At 30.9% G+C, this 24,380-nt stretch overlaps 1 protein-coding gene across 6 annotated transcripts in view; it reads left to right on the plus strand.

Annotated features, from left to right (window-relative positions):
- LOC130451832 (latrophilin Cirl) overlaps positions 1-24,380 on the plus strand; it is a 365,678-nt gene that overhangs the window by 127,770 nt on the left and 213,528 nt on the right. For all 6 annotated transcript variants that reach the window (XM_056791133.1, XM_056791132.1, XM_056791135.1 and 3 more), the window contains one exon: positions 2,861-2,963. In XM_056791133.1, coding sequence (XP_056647111.1) covers positions 2,876-2,963 — 88 coding nt within the window. In that variant the 5' untranslated portion in view covers positions 2,861-2,875. The remainder of the gene's footprint in view (positions 1-2,860; positions 2,964-24,380) is intronic.

Below are 24,380 nucleotides of genomic sequence, written 5' to 3' on the forward strand. Positions count from 1 at the left end.
TTATTAAACAAAAAAATATTTTCAGAAATTGTTGTGGTGCGTTATTTTTCACCACGAGTGTATTAATTTAATAATTTTAGTTCATCATAGTTCAATCAATATCGATGTAATTTTTGTACTTACTGTATACATTTACTTACGCGGTATCGACTAGTATGTCTCATAACCTCATGTCATGTCACAAGCAGTGACAAGTTTGAATCTATTCCGACTTGTGAGTTTTTGTAGTGTGCAAAAAGTGACAAAACTGTTGTTCAAAACGACCATTGTCCAATCTGAAAAATTTAATATCTTGTATAAATAGATGCAAACCCTTTCAACAGATGTTTCAGATATGAGACGAGTGAATGCCACATTTCATCCAAAACAAAAATAAAATCTAGTTGGATATGGAAGTTGAGTCTATGGCTTCGATTTTAACACAGAAATTATAGTTCTTAATGGAAATCAGTGATTTAACGTTGCCCTAAAAACACCCGTCAATCAGAGTCGAACATCAAAGTTGTGTTATTTTTTAGCAGATTTAGCACCATGCAACTTCGGATCCTCTTAAAAATGAAAAATGCACTAATAAGGAAATTTTTCTTTTTTACTTTGTTCTCAATAAAATAAGTCACCGTACCTCTCGCATGGTTTGAGTCATACCTTAATAACAGAATTCAAGAGTTGATAAAATGATATATTCTTTCGAGTCAATAGAATGTGGAGTGCCTCGAGGCTCAGTATTACGCCCTATTTTATATCTTCTGATTATCAACGACATTCCTTATCTAGACATCAGTGGTAAAATAAGTCTTTTGCAGACGCTACTAGTTTCTCTTGGAGAAACCCTGATCTCATGGCACTCCATAGGACCATATCTAGTTACTTAGTCACCCTTAAACCATGGTGCGATTCTAATCTTCTGTGTCTCAACGTATCTAAAACTAAAATTTAATCATATAAAAATACATTTTTCCCTTTTGTACTAAATAACACCACCATTGACGTTGTTGAATCTGTAAAATTTTTAGTGCTTCTTGTAGACAATTTTTTGCAAGGGAAGTTACATATTGCTGCTTTATCTAAAAAATTTAAGTTCCGCCTGTTTTGCGCTAAGATCAGTTTCCAAGGAACTAAACTTATCCACCTCTTCCTTCCTTATTTATGTTCGAATCCGTTTACCTAGTTCGTAAGAACACTTCTACATTTTTAGAAAGATCTTTGCACAGCTATCTACTTAGGAAAGCGAAGCACGACCTTTATCTATTTACTCCACGTTCAGGCACGATACAATGCAAAAAAATGCACAATCATTCGCCAATTGAAATCAAATCTATAACATCTTTTCCCGCATTTCGCAATAATGTGAAGGCATTTTTACTGGCAAGAAATAAGAACTTTTATTCTAATATTAATATTTACTGTTTCAATCTAGAAAAAATGAATTCGTGATTTTTGTTGTTCTACTCGCTGTATTTTGGCGAATAATGAATATTTTTTCATGAAATTTTTTTGGCATATCCTTGAACCAATCCAAAAAGTAAATAGATACATCCGAATCCCCCCAAAAATTTTCCGGCTGTATCGAAAATTCCGGAAAACTTTTTTTAGGCTCTCCCGACTTTGTGCATACGATTGAGTGAGGAAGTTTAAAATTTACTACTTTTGAATGCATGGAACTAAAATTAATGGTGTGAATAAGTTTTTGGGAAAATCTCAGATCTTAATATGTAGAAGAAAAAAGTAACAGCGATTTCAAGATGCGAGTTTCGACTCCGCGTCGCGATGCCGCTCGAGTAGCGCGTGCGAAAATCCTCGCAGTTTAATTCGTTATGGATTATTTTTGTTTTTATGGTTTTATGGAGCTCTATGGAGATGTTTTTATAGTTAGTTATAAAATTCATTTCTTTATTAGAATATGCTAAGTATAATTTCACATAATTAATAACCCAAATAGAAAGTAACATTATAAAAAAATATATAATAAATTATGTAAGGATCAGCAATCTTAAAAAATAAAAACACGTTGGCTTACACTTATATTACATTTTTTTATTGATCGTCATCAGGTAAGTTTCTATTTTTACAAGATTTATTAAATTTTATGAACATACATCACAGCACTCTAAATTTGCTTGTTTACAAGCGCAAACTTCGGTCGAATATGGTGATTTCCCAGAGCAAGAACAAAAATACTTTTGTAGAAGTTCCATAGCGTCGATGCCTTCGTTCGGGGATATCGAATCATTTCCTACTATCCACCAATGACTAGTTAAATCACTCGTTTCTATATTTGCTTTTGTCGATTGGTTCCATTCATTGAGCTGCCACAATCCTCGTAAAATGTGTTGTTGTAAAGCAGGCTGTGAGGGAGATAGTTATCAACCGATACAATTTTTTCTACTGCAATATGCTATCTCAATGAATTAATGGAGTGTCGCAAAGCTTTTGAATTTTTTCCAGGGTTATACAACATAGCTAACTTCTAAATTATACTATATAATTATATTATATATAACCAAGATTTGTCAAATCAGCTAAGGCGTTCAACTCAAGATTATCTCACATTTAATTCTTGGATCAAAATCCCCCCCCAAGAATAAAATAAACATTTTTTATTCGTTGCAGAAACAACATTTTTTAAAACTTATTTAAAAAACTTCCAAGAATACTACATATGCTACGCCCCGTCAGCGGGTCTTAAACTCTCGGTGATAATAGAAAAATGGTTAATAGCTAACTAGGTTGATATTTTTTTATTTAGTTTATGAAAGATCATTTATTTTGATAATAAATATTTGAAAATTGATTAGTAAAAATAGAAATATTAGAAAATATTGTAATTCTATGAATATTCACCGCTATTGTTCTGTTACAGGGTGACCAGGGTGTCATGGCCTGGCATGGGAAATTTCGGCCCGGCTTACTTCTACTCCTGTTTTCATTCGTTGTAATATCGGAGGCAACGGCAAAGGCACTAGGTAAGTCCTTACACGTTTTAACTCGTATTTATATATTTATACTGAAAAAAGTAAACAAAGACAACCATTACTATCTCCTCCCAACAATTTATGTATAACCAAAATTTTTTCTGAAACCAATTTTGGAAAGGGATTAAAAAAAACAAAATGAGAGCATTAAATTTTACTTTTTAATGTTTAACTGTATTATTAAAAAACCCCAAAATACTTCCGTGACGTCAAATTTCATATTTATGTATAATTAAATGAAAATTGTAATAGCTTACTATTTACAGATTTCTGTTGATAATAGGAAACCGCCTGTTATCAAAACACTCAAGTTCATCTCATAGATTGTATAAATACCACAAAAGGAGAGTACATGTCAAAATAAATGCTTTTTCCCTGTTTATATTTCATTTCGTTTATTTATAGGGTATTAAGTAGACGGGAGCCATGTGTCTTGTCTCAAAATTCCATGTCTTCGAGTCTTTTTTCAGCGGCGTCACATGCTATTTGTGAGAGGATCTATTCTCTTGGAATTTTACTACTATTATTTTTAAATGATAACGTGAAAATTTAGCAAACTCGATTTTCATTATCTAATCGTTAACTGGAAAACTAAATTATTTTCAAAATTTAACATGTTTAATTAACTATTATGAACAGGAATTTTCCAATTTATGTGAAAATTTTTGTTGGGAAAATTTATAAATTTCCCTAATTTCGTTGATATCAGCTTTTAATTTTGCGTTAGCTAAAATTAAACAACATTTCACATGTTTCGCCTCAAAATTTCTCTTGTCAATTTCTGCTAGATCTAGCAATGTCCAAAGAAAGCCAGTGGGAAGGTTTAGCATATTTTTACTGAGATTCGTGGAGTGGTTTAGTCTTAGAAGCTCTGTTAGAAGAATTCCCTTTCAGATATTTGCTTCTCATATGACTCTCTCTTATAAATGTACTATCCTCTACCAAAGAAAGATTCCGGTCCAGGAAAAGGCTTTCTTGGCAAGTGATTGGCCTCTTTTGGTTTCCGAATAATCGGGAACTCAAAGTAAAAGTACTCTTTTTGCATAAGGCCTCGTCCCTTCTAAGTTTTGATTAGATGACATGGGAACTCAATAACTTTGTAGCAGTTTCGTTTATTTTCATACACCTTTCAATGGAAAGTATTTGTGTTTAAAAGTCTCCCGTACAAAAGCCTAGCGGTGGTAGGCATCTAGTGCCAGTTGAATAATCCTGCGCCAGCTCCTGTTGTACTTTTTGAACTTATTCTACAGTCTACTGTTTTATTTTGATAGGAACTACTACTGGTCGATCTTAGTATGAATAACGACAACCCCCGTATTTTCTGATACATAAAATTCACCATTTTATCATGAATATAAAATTTAGTACTGTTAAATATTATAATACTTGTTCCTTATTTTTCAAATGACGACATGCCACTGTTTTTTTTGTTTGCTTCCTCAGACTGCATATGTGGGGAACCGGATAATGATTTCTAGTCTGGAAGTAGTTCAAAACAGCAGTTGACAAAATTGAGCATATATATATATATATATATATATATATATATATATATATATATATATATATAAGATTTAGGAATATGGCCTAAATCTGTTCCCAGATTTCCGTATTCGATTTCCTTGCTTTTCTAATTCGTGGGCGTTTTTGTAAATCCATAAGTGTGCTTAAAATATTATTTTTTAAGAGTTGGCTTAAAAACTGTAATAATGTTGAATACGAATTGCTCCAGTTTATTAGAACAAGTCTTTTAATTTGCCTAGGCGGATTGCCTTTTCAAAACAAATATTTATTTCGCTTCCAAAAAGGCTGAAATTTTAGTTAGAATCTCTCAATGTACGCTTACAGAAATTTTGCAACTTATATTGGTGAAATCTTTAGGTTGAGTTCGGAAACTTTTCAGACAACTCTCGTACTACATATCTGTTTTCGCACGAAAATGTAAATTGTGACAATTTTTCACCATAAATAATAGTTTTTTTTTTTTAATTTAATCAGCAATAGTCAAAAGATAAGAAAAACAATATCTTTTTATTAATATCTTAATAATTAAAATATTTTACCCATTGGTGAATTTTAGTATAGTAGCAGTATATTCATTTCACAATGCAAATTATTTGTTGAGTATTGTATATTTGGAGTTATATTTAATAAGGTATTAACCAAATTAGTAACTCTTCCAGAACCTGTGGGCTTATATACGATTTTCGTTTTCACGCGTTTCTTTACAATTTATAGAAACGGCTGGTACTAATTACGTTTCTATTAATTTCATACTCCCTTAATGAAAACTTGTCTTAAAGCTATTAACTGCAATATGCAGCGGCGAACTCAGCGTGGTATCTATTCAATTTATAAGTGAAAAACATAACGTATAGTTCCTGGATAGATATTTGTAACCGTTGTGTTTGTGTATACGTGTCAGCTGTAAAATACAATTATTCTACTTGTCAGTTTCGTGTTATATTTCGGTTAATAAGAAATTCTTTTACTCGTGAAACAAACTGTTATTATTTAGCCGTATTTCCTTTAAATCGTTACTGCACACCTTTCTAACCAGGAGCGCACTCAAAGCATTATAATGAGAATGAATTAAAATATTTTCTTTAGATTTACAAGTTGGTATATTTTGTTTGGGAAGTCAAAAATAAACAAAACAAAATTACGGTATATAAATTTCAATATATTTTAGATAAAAGTTAAAAACACGCTTTTATTAACTTCATTTGTATATAATGAAAACGTTGGATTAATTAAAATTGTTGCATTCCTATGCCTATTAAGAACCGAGAAAACTACAATAATTTCATAAATTTGAATCCTTTCTATGTTCATCGGGAGACAAACAATTTTATATGAAAACTCTGAATTGTGAATATTAAAGCAGACAGTAATAGAGTGCTACCTCAAAAATCAATTTATTTCTCTTCCATGTCCTACTTATTATTAATTAGATAAGAACTTAAATTTTAATATAACTGAAATATAGACATTATCACATTAAATTTATATACCTCCATCGTTTGAAACAGTATTGAAAGTCTTTTTCTGTCAGTGCCGTCAGGATGATCGGCGCTTTCTATTTTACTTGATAAGAAAAGTAAAAAATCTATGAATTGTATCGTGTATTCTCCAATAATTTTGAGTAATTTTGAAAGTAGCAGTACAATCATGTTTGCGAACTTGTTTGAAGGTAAGAATTTTGGGCATTAATTTGTCACATACTTTTTGCATGTTATAATTTGCCGTATGGATTCGATCAACTCCTGTTTCAGCAATTGCATGAAAACTTAATTGTCGGTCAGTTTACCGATTTTTCTGGTATTGTCATAGGGTTTTGGGGTGAAAGAACGATCCGAGCGGAAATATTTTACATATTCTCTAGCAACCTTTAATGTACTCAAAAATACGTGAAAGCTTCATTGCCATTAATTTTTTTTCTGTTTGCCCAACAAGAATTTTTTTTCCATCTTAAGAAATAGGACAATTTCATCTCAATAAAGAGAGGATCAAGATTTCTGACAAATACTGTCCCAAAATTTGTTTCTACCTAAAACTAAAAAAGAAAATTCGATGCCGTCGTGGTCGTTCAATTGTTTACGTACAACTATATACATTGAATGGTGTTAACCGCCACAGTTAAATGAAACTCTTTTAATTAAATGAAAACTATTCATTTCGTCGTTCATATATGATCCAATCATTTTTGTAACTAATGAAATAATGAATATTTCATCTCATTTGAGATATTTGTAACTATTTATAGGTAAGTCTTCCGCCTTTTTCTAATAAAAGAGATTAAACACCTCAATATCGAGAAACTGATAAAAATAGTTGGGAGGGTCTTGACCTATATAGAAACTTTTATACGTGCTGGAACCTAATTTATCCACGCCCCAATTTCCTGCCATGTTCTAATTTGTTTATTTGATTGATTATTTTCTGCATTTCTATTTCTACTACTTTCACGATTTCCATTCCGAATGAGTTTAGAACCGATTCTTCAACTCCACGAGTTAACGACAATTTTGGAAGTGCGCATGCGATTGTTTACTAACCTGATTCGGAATTCGACGCACCAATGAAGTTCTTATTATTGCCTTTTGTACCTCTGATTATTTATTTTCCCACCTATAAATCAATGTCAATTTCCATATTGAACTGTGAAAACTCTAATTTTTATGACGATTTTCTACAACTGTCATGATGTCAGTGTATGGCAAATCATATTGAAGTCCGAAGAATCTGACCTAGTTTGTCTGTTATGAAACCTCTCTTATATTCACACCTGAGAAGGTAACTTCAGTTAAAATTTTTGCAGAATAGTGCAGCAGTGCTGTTTATGATGCTTAGTAATTTACTTCTTAAGTCTGTTCAATTTGAGTGAATAATACTTTTGATGCTTTTTGATGAGTTTATAATGAGTTTTCTGCCCGCCCAAGGGTTCTTTTAATACATTGAAATCAACTTATAAAAGATAATGTTGGTAAGTGAAGTTTAATGTAGGCCGATCAACCTGAATATTGTATAGTACCGGCATTCTTAGTTTGGGCTACTGTATTTAAAAGTTGTCACATTGAAGACTATCGGGAGAGGAAAGACCACACAAAAACACATTGATATGCGCCTTTTATTGGAATAAGGGAATAAGCAGTTAAGAGAAACAGGTACTTCATCTCCAATGCGAGCTGGGTACAAAAATTTGATAAGAAGGGTTTAGTTTTTTATACAAAAGAAATAATTCTCTTGAATTACCACCCCCATACTGGTAAATCAAGTGAAAAAAGACATGGTCTACAAAAGAAAATTTTCCATGCACACTCCTGCGAAGCTCAGAAAAAGTATCCCGAAAATCAATGAATGAAAGTAAGAACCGTCGCAACATCCACTTCATTTTCTAGATCTCAAAAAAATTGATATGTTCAAAAGGATTTCCTTCAAATGAAGAGGTAATACCAATCTTGGAAGGCCTTTGTAATAAACTTACACCCTGAAGGATTACAAGCAAAAGAGGAACAGAGTTGGCGGAATGTAAGAGATAGCGGGATTGAAGATAGCAGAATTCAAAATATTTTATCATTTCTCGTCAAATTTAACGAATGGTAACATACAAATTCCAATAATTAAAGATTCCGAATAGTACAAATCCCGTCAGCCAAATATAGCTCAACAATATCCAGTACTAATAGTCGATTTGTGCATAATTCTTTGCACGTGCTGTTTCAACGGTATAATTCGAAGCTATTCTGTGGACTTCCAGCAAAACTTAATAATGAACATTGAAGCTGTTTTCGTTGAGAGGATATTTATTTATATCGCCGGACAGAATGCTTGGTCACACTGAAGGATATCCGAAGAAGGAAGTGAATAAGGGGTCTGAGAAATACATATTGTATGTTTGTTTCTGTATTTTAAGCTGATATAAAATTTATGGAAGGAACAAATCATTTCTTCCAGACAATCGGCATTTTCGTTTTTTAGTAGTAGTTAGTGTCATAATACAGTAATAAATCAAAAATAAATAGGGTAAAACTGATAATTTATAATCGATTAAAATATTAATACTACATAAAACAGCCCAAAAGTTTCATATTATAGACGAAAGAGAAGTTAAAATTACAATTTATTATACGAAGACTGTCTATTGCATAATGGACGGTGCTATGATTACAGAGCTTCTTACTACTATAAACAAACCAGTACTGCCAAAATACCAAATGGAAAATTTTACAGGACAATTTTAACATGCAAAAAGAGTGTGCCTAAAACAATAATTCTATTGATATTTTGAATGTCATCGAAAATGACCAAACTTAATGGAAATGTGATTAATGGTGTTTTTCTCCTTTTTTGGTCCCATGAAGCAGTGAAAGAGAAAACCGGTATGTATTCTGAAGGAGCTGGCAGAAGAAGGCTTCTGGCACTGTTTCTGAAAGGTCTGAAATCAATTATCTTGATTTTAGGATTATATTAATTAAAATTTTGTTTCTTTCTCGTTTTTTTGTATGTGAACCATTTCAGAAAATTCTCCTTTCCGTTTAAAGAATTTTTGAATCTTTATAGTTGAATGTATGTTTTTTGATATTTCGTGCTTCGTTAAAGCAGTTATATTTTTTTCATCGTATTGATGACCTTTTAGTCTATTTTCTAAATACTGAGATGTCCGCTCTATGTAGACAGCGTCACGATCATTACATGGAACTAGATATATAATATTACTTCTTTTGTTTTATTATGTCCTTTATGACTTATTTTAATATCATATTTATTGAAAGAATTTTATAGCTGTTCTTGTACATGGTGACGATAAATATTTTATGTTTTGATGTTTAGTTTCTGTTTTGTTTCTTAATTGATTATAGTATCAATTTATCCTTTTTTTGAATATGCTGTTTATCACTTTTCCGGTTAATTATTTTTTCAAGTTTTTGATTTTTGAATAGCTAATCATCTAAATTCAGGATCTGATAGTTGGATAGATCTATCAGCCAAACTGCAATACAGTTTCCTCAAAACCTTCCATTACTAATTGAGCTATAACACTTGATATGGAAGCTCCCATAGCGCAACAAAACAGAACCTAAACATCAAAAACAAAACCTTTTTCCTTACTATATGTACAAGGACATTCCCAACAACTATCGAATTACAATAAATCTGATATTAGTATGTCGCAAAGGACATAATACATTATCCAAATATTCCACTTAACTGAAATCTAAAACACCCAAAAACAAAAGAAGTAATATTATATATCAGATACCATGTAATGGTTGTAATGCTGACTACAGAGCTACAGAGGGGAGGCATCTCAGTATTATATATAATACGAAAGTTTATCAAGAAAACCATATAAAATAGGCGTAAGAAATAAGAAATTAGGTTACGAAATACATAAAATGACTGTAAAAAATTTTGTATTGAACTTGTACATTCTCATTTATTATATATATGTTTGTATATATATATATATATATATATATATATATATATATATATATATATATATTGGCAAAAAAATATCGCAATGTCTTACAAATTTTTCTGGAAGCAAAAAATGCTCGAGTAACTCATTTATGTCTTGGAGAATGCATTGAGATCGAGAACTTTCTAAGCAAATTGTGTTATTGTATAGTGAAAATTTAAATTTATTTTGTTAATAATGGATGTGCCTCAACGTTTAACAAGACATGTGACGAATGAAGAAGCCGCTAGAATCATCGCGCTCATACAAGTTGGCCGTAGTCAAAGATACGTCGCCGGGTTATTGGAGTTCAACAAAACACCATATCCAGAGTTGTTATTCTCTACCAAGAAACAAGGCAGCTAACCAGAAGACCCGGACAAGGCCGCGGGAGGGTAACTTTGGTAGTAGATGATCGTTATTTGAGTTTAACGGCGTTAAGAATTAGGCAGATCTATTGGCTGCTCGTAATATAGGCGACGTGGCGAACAGCACGATCAGGTTAATTTTTGTCAAACTAAAAGCTTTGGTGGTGGCTATATTGGTGTTTTAATTCGTAATAATAATAAAATTCGAAAAACAGGCAACACATTTGAAATATTTAAAAAATAATGAGTGATGCGACAATTTTCGTGGGGTGTATATGTAATATGTACGAATTCAAAACCAAATATATTTTTGTTTTTGTATTTTGTTTCTGTATTTAGTAGAAAAACTCTCTGAATAACATTGAATCAAATTACATTTGTAAAATTATTTTTAATTAATATGATTTATTTCACACTTTCTACTTAATTTTTAATTTGAAATAAGACATTTGGTATTTGATTCTAATTAATAAATACTCGATGACCACGTGAAGAAAGATGTGATTGATAATAATCTGACAACATTTTTAGAGTTGAGGAAGTAATTCATATTTATGAATTTAGGAAGGTAGAAATTTTAAAATTCATATCTAATATTTTTGAAACAGAAATAATTAAAGTAAATGTTTCATTGTGTAGATGAAATATTGTGGTATGTATAAATAGTACTTCCCATCCTTAGTGGTTCGTTCTACTAACAATCCCATTTTCATTGTACTGATTTAATAATTTAGTCACACCACTTGTTACTTGCTGACCCTTGAAATATACAATATTAATTATTAATAATTTTATGTAGACATAGACAGATCATTTAAGGTGACCCAGAATATGTTGAATTGTTTATGCTAGAAGGATGAACAGAATTTTTAACCCAATATTTCTACAAAAATGTACATAAATAAAAAATGAGCATTGATTTGTGAATTTCTATCTTTACAATCTTATTCAGCAATATCATTAACTTTTGACACACTTTTTTTAGACATAATGAATTTCAGAGCAGACAAAAAATTTAATGTATAGGTTTGTACATAAACTTGTAACAGTACCTATTTTTCTAAATGTACCAGCACCTATTTTCGACAATACCCTAATATGAAACTTATTTTCACTTTATAATCAATTTAAATATAACATTTATTCAATTACATCCGTAAATTTATCGATATCGTCAGATGTTTCATATATTTTTGTTTTTCCAGTCAATTACGAATCCACAATCTCTACTAGATGTTTTTATGCAATGTGTGGACATTCTGCATAAACAACATTCGTTTGATTTTAAAATATTCAGAAATTCTTCTAGTAACATAAAAAGCTGAGATTTGCTCCAGTCCTAATTTTTCACGCTTCAAATCCATCGGAAAGCATTTAAATCATATTTAATTTCATGAATTATGAAACAGAACATGAACGAGATGTGTAATGAATAACAAGATTGACGCTGTGAAATATTTTATTTTGAATTCATACATTTTTTATAGCTTCCACGGATACATTACAAGCAAACAAACACAATTCGTCACTACATGTTCTTATCACTTCTAATAAGTTTGTATAGTCTGCAATGGAATTGAAATTATTAGTACAAATATCTTTTTTATGTTAAAACTTGACTAAAAGCATATTTCGACTATAGTATAGTTATTCCAATATCAATTGCAGATTATAAAAACTCTTGCCGAGTTACATGGAGAAAATTCCAGAAGATTCTTTAAGTAAAACGCAATAGGATCAAATATCATAAACACTTTGTCAGCGTTTATTTTATTATAAATACGAATGTTGTAAATAACTTTTTAATGAATTTAGTTCATTCAACGAAAGAATTATAGTTAATTCGCTTGTGAAATTAATTTTGTTCATTCAACTCTATAAAATTCTTGTAATTTTGAGTTTAATAAAGTTTTTAAAAACATATTTTCGGCCATCGAAAATATAATTCGTTAAAAGGCAATCGAAATAGTATAAATTGGACGGCATTATACGACGTTATTTAGACAGATGCACTCAATTCTAGTCCTACCTGGAACTTAGAAAAAAATTAATATTAAACGTCGTTAACTTGCTACAACTGAATATTAAACTATAAAACGTAAATAGACGAGTAAAATATACCTGCCTGTAAGGGAGTTTGGCTTAAGCAGGGTACCAGATGTGAACTGAGACCTTTTTGTACTCCATTCGTCTATTATTCAGTTTTTTGTTTTTAAAACCATAGCTGTCAAAACTTGACACAATGTTTATAAACTGGTATAATTGTATTATGGATAATCTGCTGCCTTTTGATGTATTACTTCTAATGTCGCAACCCTCCTCTCCTTATATAAACTATAAATTGTCCTACGTATAAAATTTTGAGTAGCTTTGTCAACTGATATTAGTTTTTCTTTACATGTTTTTCGCTTCTGTGAATGATCCACAGCAACCTCTTTCGTGACTAGTCCAGATAATGAGTCCACGTGGACTGACGGTTTGTTAGATGTTCACCGAATTTTATACGGGGAGTAAACATTAGTTTTCATTTATTAATTTAGTATGAGTGCCGTGCATATTCATGAAATATTTATTGTTCCTCGCAAAACTGTCTTTTGCAATTGATATTGGAAGAAATATACAACTAGTCAATGATACACCAAACATTTATTGGGTGTTGGTTATCTAACGAATGTAGAATTAGTTGAATTCAGTCAAAACAAAATTGCTCATGGATCGATTGTAGTCTCCAAAAAAATTCCACTTAGGAAAAAACTACATTCCTATAAATACGACTAAAGTAGCTAATTTATGGGTCTGATTTTTTACGTTTACTGATGGAGATAGGGATCAGCTTTTTTGTATTTTATGGGAAAAGTTTGAGTAAGGTCGTCTAGGGTAGAATACACAAATGTCTGAAGTTCTGTGGAAGGTAATAGCTGATTTGCAGGTTCTATTGTATTTGCTGTTTAAAATTGTTAATAAAGGAATTAAATATGGGTCTGCCTTTCCGACACACCCTTTCGCTTCTAAACCATATTGAAACGGTCGTTTTGAAATTGTACACACAACAGGAAAATTAGTAATTTTTATGAAAATAATTTCTTGGGAAATTCATCGTATTTGAAACGTTGTCACAGTTATATAATAATAATATTAATAATATTATATATATATATATATATATAATAATAATAATAATAATAATAATAATAATAATAATAATAATATTACAGATTAGCTGAGTCCGCCTCTACACATAAAAAATGGTTGTGATTTATATTTCTCATAATACGTTTTATTGTATGCATTGTGTAATATGTCTAAAATTAGGTTTTTCTACTCATTTGTCGGAAACATGTAAAATGGCGATTTTACTAATGGCATGTCGTATAACTTCTTGGAAATAGTGCGTGGCAGAAGTTATTTAATCACATTTTTTATAAAGGCAGTTCTGTAGCAGAATAAAAGTATTTTTAGAAATATTGAGAAGGATGTCTTACGAGTTTTTCAATATCCGTTAAAACGAATCTATAAAAACCTTCTAGATATTCTACAAATTTTGGTTGTCAGATTGGAAAAGAGCCTAAAACAAACATATTTGCCTTTGTTCAACTTATTTATGTATATTTTTTGTAGTAAATGTAAACTCCTAGGTTACATTGTAACCTATTATGCATGGACTCACCATAGAAACTGACAATTCTAAACCAGTTGAATTAGAGAAGATCAAAAATCGGTGTCAAAATGGATCGTGTAGAACAGCGCGCGATGATTAATACTGTAGCACTACATACCATTTATACAATTCAGTTTCGGTTGTTTTGTTTCGGTTATGTTAAATTATTTTCTAGTATGTGACTAACACCGATGTTGAAATATTCTTTTTGGAGCCAGCAAGTGTGTTTATTATGTGATGAATGTTAATTTAAAACTATTTCAAAAAATTAGTTAAATATCCTATCAAATGTGTGAATTTTGAAAATTAACATTTTTTTCTACTGTATAATACGACACGTTTTCTATTTTATGAAATTAAAATAGCTATAGAAAAATCAATGTAAATCAAAGTAAATGCTAGCCTCTTAATAAGGAGGAAGACAAGATGCAAAAAATTTCTTTGTGCAAAATATTTCACATTTCAATCTTGTACGTTGTTTGACATTATGCAAGGTTCTTGCTGTTGCCAACATAGCTACCACGAATCAAAACTAACCATTTTTTGTTTAGTTACAAATTTCACAAAATAAGTCAATAAATGCTAGCAACAAATATCGCCAACCAAAAAGAAAGTTGGATTTGTCCCAAAAAAGGTAATTTTGCAAAAGGCTTTAGTCCGTCAACTGATCAGACTGGCATTTGTTTAGTTGTTAGATAAAAATTAATTGAATTTCTTGAATTGAGTTTCAACTTTGATGCCATAAAATGACCCCAAACTCATGATGTTGCAAGTGGGAAATCTTGCATAAATTGATGTGTTTAGGTTCATATGTGCATGCTGTTGATAAGATCTTGCATCACCTTGTACGTTATCTTGCTCCATGCCAACGCATTTGTCTCTGCATTTATATAAAATCAGTCCCCATGGACCAAATTTCGTTTCATAAAAAAATGTGATCCTTTTTTCATAAGTTCGGTATTAAAACCTCAGAGAGCACAATGTTGACTAGTTAATATTTTATTTTTCTAAATAATCATTAAGGATTAAACGTTCGGAATTCCAAAACACTGTGATCTTGATCTAATTGGCACATTCCTTGGATGAATCCCATTATACTATTTTTGTTTCATGGGTATAATGGTATACCCAAGTTTAATATACAATTTACTTGGACAACGTTCTAAGATATCCCAACATTGCACATTGGTTTGAATTTGAACTTTCTATCATCAATAAGCAATGTTGCAGGTATCTTTTTCATATGTGACCTTCCATATATTTCCATCTTTTTATTTGACACTAAGGGCACAGATTTTATTAATCATTTCTGGGGTAAATGACGATCTCAGGCATTCAGCATCTTCCTTTTTCATATGGCCACTTCTCAAAAACAGATAAACACTTACAAGCATTCCATGGAATGGAGCACTTTTAGGGAAATATTTACTTAATCTTTCTCTATATGTACACAAGAACGAAAACAGTTTTTATAAATTAATCTGTCAGAAAATTTTTATCACCGTAGCGAAAGTGTTGTATAAACGTTTGAAATTTCAATCTTACGTCAAACCATCAATTCCCTTACTACTACAAATATCTACTTAACACTGTAGTCACAAAAACTGATTTATTTCGATAAACGTTGATAAATTTTTACACGATGCTAACACGCAAGTCCGTGTTGATTCTAGCCTAACCAGTGCCGACCGAAATGGTGTTCCAAGCTGCAAAATTTTGATGCAGGTAAAGGCGATTGAAGTGATTAAATTGTTCAAGGGTAGCCATAAACACAATGAAATTGAATTTATAGCCTATTTTGCGAAGTTTAAAAGCAGGTAAATAACGGTCCTATTTCTTAAGATTATAGTTTGATCAGTTCTACTGAATTGCAAGGGTGGATCTTTAATGAACATGCATGTCTGTACATACAGCTACATTAGTTGACTGAAGCTTTTCAAATGTTTGTACTACCATTATTCTATCTATGTAATTTAAAGGATATATTGAGTAACTGATGATGAATGGAAAATTTTTACTTTTCAATTACTCTAGCGCCATAAATTAGTGTTTGCATGCCGGTAGTAACTGTGTATAATTAATACTTAGTTTATGTGCATATAAGAAATCATTTCAATGCAATCATCCGTCTCAGTCATTGAAGATATCTGGAAGTAATTCACAAATAGATATGATCAAATGGGAAAAGAGATACTTTTGCACAGAAGCTTAAATTTGAAAAAAATTATTTTTCCTATAACAAAAATAAAACAATTGAACTGATACGACATATTTTAATACTGACGTTTGAACAGTAAATGCAATACAATAGAAAAATTGTTATGATAAATATGCTATTAGTTATAGCTATTAAATTATGCTGATGCTGCTACAGAAGTAGTGCGCATGCCTCTATGACGTGTGAGTTTATTTGAATATTCACCAGATCACATGGTGCATGTCACTGAGATTCATTCCTTAGAAAAACAAGAGCAAATCCAATACTGAGGAATACATCAGGATTGCAGACTTATCTGAAGAACACACAAACTCACCAAGAGTAAACAATTAGGATTGAGACTCAGTGAACTATATCGATCACAGTTGTCAATTAACAAGAATTTGTTTGTCTATAAAGCGATTCTGAAACCACTATGGAGTTATAGGATACATATTTAGAGCGCAGCATCCAAATCCAACCTCGAAATTCTAGAAAGGCTTCAGTCTAAATCTCTTCATAGTATTGCAAATGCTCATTTGTATATACCTAATAATGTAACTAATCAAGACATCCAATTCATAATACCAGAAATACGGTGAGTAGCTTAGTAACCATTCTAACAATCTGACCAGGAACTTAATGGTACCACCCATTCGGTGGAGGCTGAGTAGACATGTGACTTACGTAACAGATTTTAAAACTGTTAGACTTACTTACACTGCGTTACTTATTGCAACACTAATTATAAATACTATTTGCACAACTATTTTCGGTCAAGAACACATGCTGTCTTCTAAGTTGTCCATGTATACTGAAAAGTATATTTATATAACATCTATGCTGTATTTAACCTCTCCAGTTATGAATCTTAAACTCAATATCTAGTACACGCCAAATACAAACCTATAGCTGTTATCATGAAACTTTCTGTTACGAATGCATTCCCTCTTGTTACTTTAACTCAAAACAATTTGCCGGTTATTTCTGTTATATCTGTCAATATATTTATTTCTAGTCTCCCAGTGTTAAGACCACCTGCTGCCGAATCTTGCGTCTTTAGATTTATATTTTTTGCTTAAAGTGAAATCCACATTGAAATAAAAAAATATTTAAGTCTGTTAATGCTGTGAAAGAGAAAGCAGCATTGTCCTAAACTAGATGACAGAAGGAGACTGTTTCAAACAATTACAAGTTCGCATGGAACATTGTTGGGTTAGAGAAGGGGTATATAGTAAGATGGTGACGGTAATAAGTGAAAAATTATCAAATTGTTTCATAACTAAGCCTTGTATGGGTGCCTAAAATGCTATAAATAATCCACGCGAAGGGGAACGCATAAAAATTCAAAGGTAAATGGGCATATTGCTGCTAATTATTTGAATCAAACTGATTAACAGATCGTGTGTTTTATCAGCATTTTATTTTTGTTACTTTATATGTGTGTATCAAAATCAGCCATCGCATCTACTGTTTACAACAATTATGAATAATATATTTTCAACCTTAATAACATTTTAATCAAACTACCAACCTCAAAATTAAGGAAAATTGTGGATAATTCAATTATATTTAGGATAAAACGAAACAAATATAAACGGAAGAGATCAATACATGGCGCAAACTTGAAATATATATGAGGAAAACAAATGTGCCTACTTTGAATAAATTGTTAAAGAGGCTTGAAGAAGTGTATCCAATAAAACTTGAGAAGTTTCAATGGGGTCTAGCTTACCTCAGAAAATATTTACCTGCTCAGAAAAAACGATATTCCAGAAAGGAATGCACTTTGAGAAAACTATGATCGTTTTTGGCCAAGTTTTCTCTATCTATATCTCCAAATAATATGTATCTAACAAAAATTATCTCAATTTCTTATTCCAAACTTACTGGTCGTTTATATCCACATTTTGATTTCCTTTTAACATGTAGATTCCATTTTTGGATGTGGTGCTAAGTTGAATTTTATTATTTTTCTATTTATAAATAGTGGCTTACGAAGTTAGACTAAAAAATATTTCTATTATTTAGCATCATCGTGTTTAATATATAGGAAAACTTCAATCGTCTACTTTATAACGGATATTTAAAATGAGTCATTAAGATTTACTGAATACTAATTTACTGCTCCTAATTTGTTCTTTGTATATTGTATCTTACTCATTTTGTTCCCTTATCAATTCGTATATGACGTCGAAAACTCATCAGCTAATTTATATGTCTGAAAGAGACATCCCCTTTCTAATGCATTGAATTAGTTATGGTTAGAACAAGAAGTTCTATACATTTGTTAAATCAATTATACGGATTGAGCGATTGTATACGAACTTAACGCGGTTTCTTGAGAAAATGATATTTATACCATTTATAAAATTAGCAATTTCAATGAAATATGGGTGCAATATTGGTAATTATAGTTCGTTCAAATACTAGTTTTTGGTAATGCAGACTCCTCTACCAACATATGAGGTTTGTTTTACATGTTTACACATTTTAATCTCACAAAGGTAGATAGATACCTTCCGTTAAACTATGAAAAAAAATTTATGTATTTGGTATTATTATAGTCTTATTTTGACCAAGGTTTAGAGCAGCGATTCCCAACCAATGTGCTGCTTGAAAATAACATAAACAAATATTCTCCATCTCTTGATGTATCTTCAATGGACTGGGTGAGAAATCCTTTCATTGATTCTGCATATAAAACTGCATACTGATGAAGAGAGTGAACTGATTGATGTCAAAAATGATCGTGGTCTTAAACTGCAGTACTGTAAATTAGTTGAAGAAGCTGAAGTCAAATTTAAAGAAAACTAAAGTAAATGTAGATATTGCATCCTTTTGGATCCCTCTGATAAATGAGTATCCGTTAATCTCAATGAAAGCAATGAAGGCGATACTCCCGTTTTCAACTTCGTATATCTGTGAGGCCGCATTTTCATCTTTGAATGCCATCAAGACAAAAAACAGTTCAATGTTAAAAAATTTGGAAGACGACATGAGGGTGTGCTTGTCAACTATTCAACCAAGAAAGGATCTTGTAATGAAGGGACATCAGGCACAAATATCCCACTGGTTTTTTTTCACACATATTATGCCAAATAAACTTTTTTGAATTTTATTTTGTCCTATAATGATTTTGTTTCCTCTTAATATTAAAATATTTGACTACTTAACTTTAGTTTTTTTTTATTTAGTTTTCATTGGTAATTTTTCCTGATAAAACTTGCAAAACTTTTATCTATTATCAAGTGTAAGTATTACCATTTCATACTATATGACAGTATGTGTAACATAATGAAACGCAATATTGAAATACGCTAATCAAGTGTAACGTGGCTAAATGAGGTTAATGTGCCGTGACGGTCCTAGCAAAGGAAGAAAGCTCAAAAATAAAAAAACTTGTGAATAGTTGTCATTATATTCTCCCTTTATTTCCACGCGCTTTTTAGAACGTCTGACTAAAGCTTCTGTACCACTATAAAAATATCGGGACCAGATCAGTGCTATAAATATGGTGGGTGTTCAATATCTGAGAAGCCACATTCGTGTATAGTAGTCTTGGAAAACGAAGCATTGTCACGAAGCAGGCGCACACCTCGGTTGATTTTGCCGCGCCTTCTTTCAAGAATTGTTCCAAGATATTGGAACTCCACTAATCTATCCATCCACCATTTCTTTGATGCTTACAGACTCGAATCAAAATTGAATAAAACAGAACAGACATCGTTCTTGTTGATACCACATTTGATAATTACAAATATATTATATAAATTTTTAATGTATTCAGAATCATGAGCGCTGGAAAAAAAATAAGTTCCACTTACTACTATATCTAAATATCTCCTGTTCAGTACACTCTTGTTTATTGAACTATGATTAGAGCACCTATAACACTGCATTATTTCAATAATAGGAAAACAAATATTTGTATCAGTTTATTGAATAGGAATTATTAAACATTAAATTCCAGTTTATTTAGCGTCATTATTATTCAGTAACGGCAGTAATATTTTAATTATTGTATGTTAAAATGTGTATGCCATCAGTGTACAATCTACAGTCTACAGTGCGACTCATTTAAATTGAAAACACACATAAAATCTGAAGATATTTAACCAGCTTTTCAAATCTACTTTGGTTAAAAATTTTTATTGTTATTTTAATTTTTGTAGGCGGAAATGTTAAATTGTTACTAGCGTTTATTACCAGTTGTTTATTACAAAGTATTTAGACCAAAACAACAAAACAAAATTTATTGATAAAAAAATAAGACAACTTAAAGGTGAAAAATTCCTAAGCTAGTTATTTGCAAAAAATCGTGTATTAATAAATTGTTATGGATATATGTTACTTTTCACATTATTTGATTCATGGTTTGTTTGTAAGTGAATTCGCGATCTCGCCCTGTAAATTTGACTTTTGAGGTACTTAAATGCCTCAAATCCTATTTAAACACTTGAAATAAATGTATTTTAATTTGATGAAAAAGGTTACTTTCGTCACAATAATGAATAAATGAATAAAGCACTATAATTTCCACATAAAAATTTTGTGTACAAATATATATTCTTGAGGCTTGATATTAAGCGTTTTACATTTATTCAATATATGTCATAAGTTTATTGACTGACTTATTGAAAGAAAGAAATGTTAAAAAAATTTTGCTATTCATTACTATATGGTGTTATTTAATAATGATCTTATCTTATAAATTATCAGTGGAGAAATAGTATATTATTCACGAGGTGATGTTCACATAAATAACCGAGTGAATAACAATTATAGGCTAGTAGAATACTATACTTTATCCACGAATACTAAATATTTTTGAAGTTTTTTTGTTGAAAAATTTTTTTACATTCTTAGAAACAGTATTATTTTATTCTAACAAATATTTCATACAATATATCATTATTTAAATTCCTTTAATTTCTTAGACCTTTTGATATATTAATTAATGCATCTAAATGTTCTTGATTTTAGGTCTCTTCTGTTTTACAATTAGTTTTCTTAATAATTTGGAAGAAAGATAAAGTAAATAATTTAAGTAGAATTTATAGCTCTATTTTGTGAATTCTAATAAATTTAATATGTTTGAGATGTGGAAACAAAAAAAATAATTTTTCTTATTAGAACAAAGTTCTAAGTTGATTTTATTCTTATTTTTATATTCATGATGAAGGTGGTCAATATCATATTTTGATAAAGACTTAAAGAAAAGTCGAAACGTCAAAATTTATCTTTCTTACAAATTATTGAAAAAACTAATTTTAAAACAGAAGAGACCTGAAATCATGAACATTTAGATGTATTAATTATTCATTTATATTACATAATTATCAAAAATTATAATAATCGTATATCTCTATAAATCTCAAAAATGTATGTATTAGTTCAACAAATATCGGGTGTCTAATATAAGAAGAGTATGATATTAGTTTAGTTATGAATAATTCCTGTTCGGTTCAAAATCGATAAGGTACCATATTATATACTTTACTTGAATTTTCCATCCATAAATTTGATGAGGCAATTTAGCAGCTTCTCTAATTTCTGGTGATTTAAAGAAAAGTCACCTTCATTTTCTGTACCATTTTTAATTGGTTTTTTAACATGATTTTACATAAAATATACTCTGAGAAATCTGAATACATAAAAATGTTCACAAGTTTGAGTCAAATTTATTTTGTTTCAAAAGCTACTTGCATTTGTTACAAACACCACAGTACATTAAAAAATAGATATACGAAAATGACGTTTAGTTCAGTTTTAATGCTGCGTGCATTCAAACTGGAGGTCCTGGGTTCGAATCTGGTCTGGGAATATCTACTTTTTTTTAATTTTTTTATATAACTAAATTGAAAATATTTAGTATTGTTTTACTAGATAAAATTATAAAAAACGATTTTTTGTAACAAAACAATATCATCTAGTTAAACCGAGGAAGCATCTTACAGCAGTAATTAATGTATTCATTAATTACTGCCGTGATTAGAGGGTATTATTAAGGTCGAGCAAGTAATGAGCACATTATATAACAGTCGAGTATAAAATATATTTTAAGTTACATCAATATTCAATAAATGAACCGAATTGTATTTACGTATAAATAACGGACGGAAATGATCAATAACAACATGGGACAGAAAACAACTGTAACAAAAAAATCCTAAATATTTTTTTACTTTTTTCAATCTTCTCTACTAGTCCAGTGAGTACAGCCCAATTAGAGCCAAACCCCACGAAAATTAGTTATGTCGCTGATTTTCTGGATTTAGCTAGTTCTTAATGTGCTCTATTGATACAGTAAAATTTTAGCCGCTAAGCGATATATTTTTGTTTGAATTTTCAAAATTTGAATTTTACAAATAACTCTAAATCTATGCCGAATTTAGAAAAAATTGAACCGATCAAAAATATAGTGCAAAAAATTTCCTACAAAATAGGTTCCTTCCCTGTGATTTTTTCCTAATCTCAATCTCTTACAAAAAGCGAATTTCGTGCTTCTGGATTTTTTCAACAGTGCATTTTTTGTGGATAATTCAAATAAGACTTGATATTTAGAGGTAAATTTCTAAAAAAAAAATGCCGAGCAGGAAATTACCCTCGAAAAGCTCAAATATGTTTTTGCCTAACTTACAAAAAACTCTAAAATGTCAGAAATCCTCTTTTAAAATCGTGATTGTCATAAGTACTCTAAACTTAAGTGTGGGACAAGGATAATCCTTAAAAACTCTATTCTTGTGAAAACTTTATTTCAACATTTATGAAAAATAGGGAAAATATAAGAAATCAATTACAATCTAGTCGATTTCATCATCACTTTAGAGCATTCCTTCCAAGAGGAATTCCGTGCTCGTCAGGGTGTCTTCATTGTCTTCTCCTGCAGGACAAGTCAGCAAGAATAAGATTCGTTCATGAATTTTGTAAACACGACCCGCGCAGGCTTCTAGCAGTCCAGCCGTCTTGCAAGTACACAACTTACTACAACCTTTTTGGCAGTTACAAAGAACCATTTTTAAGATCTCTGAGGGCGCTGGTGGTTGCTTCATTGCTTTCAGTGAAAAATGTCTCGAAACTTTCATCCCCACTTTACTGGATCTAAGCTGGTATTGGAAAGCCATTCTTGAACCTGGAGATACACTCTTAAAAAATGCAATTTGGCTGCATCTGAGGTTGGAGGAAGAGATCCTAGATTGACCACATTTCTCTTAACAGCCTTTAAAAAACAAGTATATCTGTACAAATCGAGTTCAGAGACATTACGAGGCGCATTATATAAAGCAAGAACTGCATTCACTCAATTTTCAACTATACACTCTTCTGTACTGTAAAACCTTCGAAATGCTTCAAGAGCTTCTCTGAGATTAGATGCAACTTTTAATTTTTGTTCAAACAACTTGAGGACACCTTTCTTTCCTTTCTTGAAAAAACAAGAAGTTGTATCGCAACCAGTAAAAGCATGCATGAAGAGTAAATTTGTTTAACACAATGGGTAAAGATCGAAGCTTTTTGACGAAAAATATATGCTGCTTTTTTTTGTTGTTTGAGAAAATAAATTTTTTGATTCTCAGGAGTTAGGGATAAAATCAATACCAGGATATCAGTATCTTCGCCAACTACAACTATTTATTTGTCTTCATGTTTGGCTGATTGTTCTCAGTTGACTCTTGTGATACCCATATCGGCATGTTATCATCGGATAAAGTTATGTCTGGGCACAATTTTGTATTTTTTCGTTCGCTGAGTAGCTTTAATGCTTTGACCATTAAATGCGTAACCGTCGAAAACGACTATAATATGGGAATAATAACGCTGCAAATACGAAAGGTAGCTAGACATGATGTCTCCTAGCTTATCATCGATATGAAATGGAACACAATGCAACAGCGTCCGTCCTTCTATTATATGAACACTATCATCTTGTTGTGGATCCAGGGACTCATATTGAAAGATATCAAACAACGCGGATTTGGCTGTTTCCCGCATACTGCCATCTTGAAAAAGAGACATAAATAAAGGCGCTAATTCAAATTTTTAAATAATCTTTCAATTCCTCATTCGACTGCTTGGTTGCACAAATACGCTGGAAGATTAGTGTGGGATCTACTAGTATGATCTCATTTTTAACCCATATAGAGCTGCTCACTGACGAAAACTCGCAACTTCCGTTGGAAAGAAACATTAGAGAGGGTCAAATCTACAAGCCCTTTCAAAA

The sequence above is a fragment of the Diorhabda sublineata genome, chromosome X, assembly GCF_026230105.1.
Source record: "Diorhabda sublineata isolate icDioSubl1.1 chromosome X, icDioSubl1.1, whole genome shotgun sequence".
In the NCBI taxonomy this organism is placed as follows: Eukaryota; Metazoa; Arthropoda; class Insecta; order Coleoptera; family Chrysomelidae; genus Diorhabda; species Diorhabda sublineata.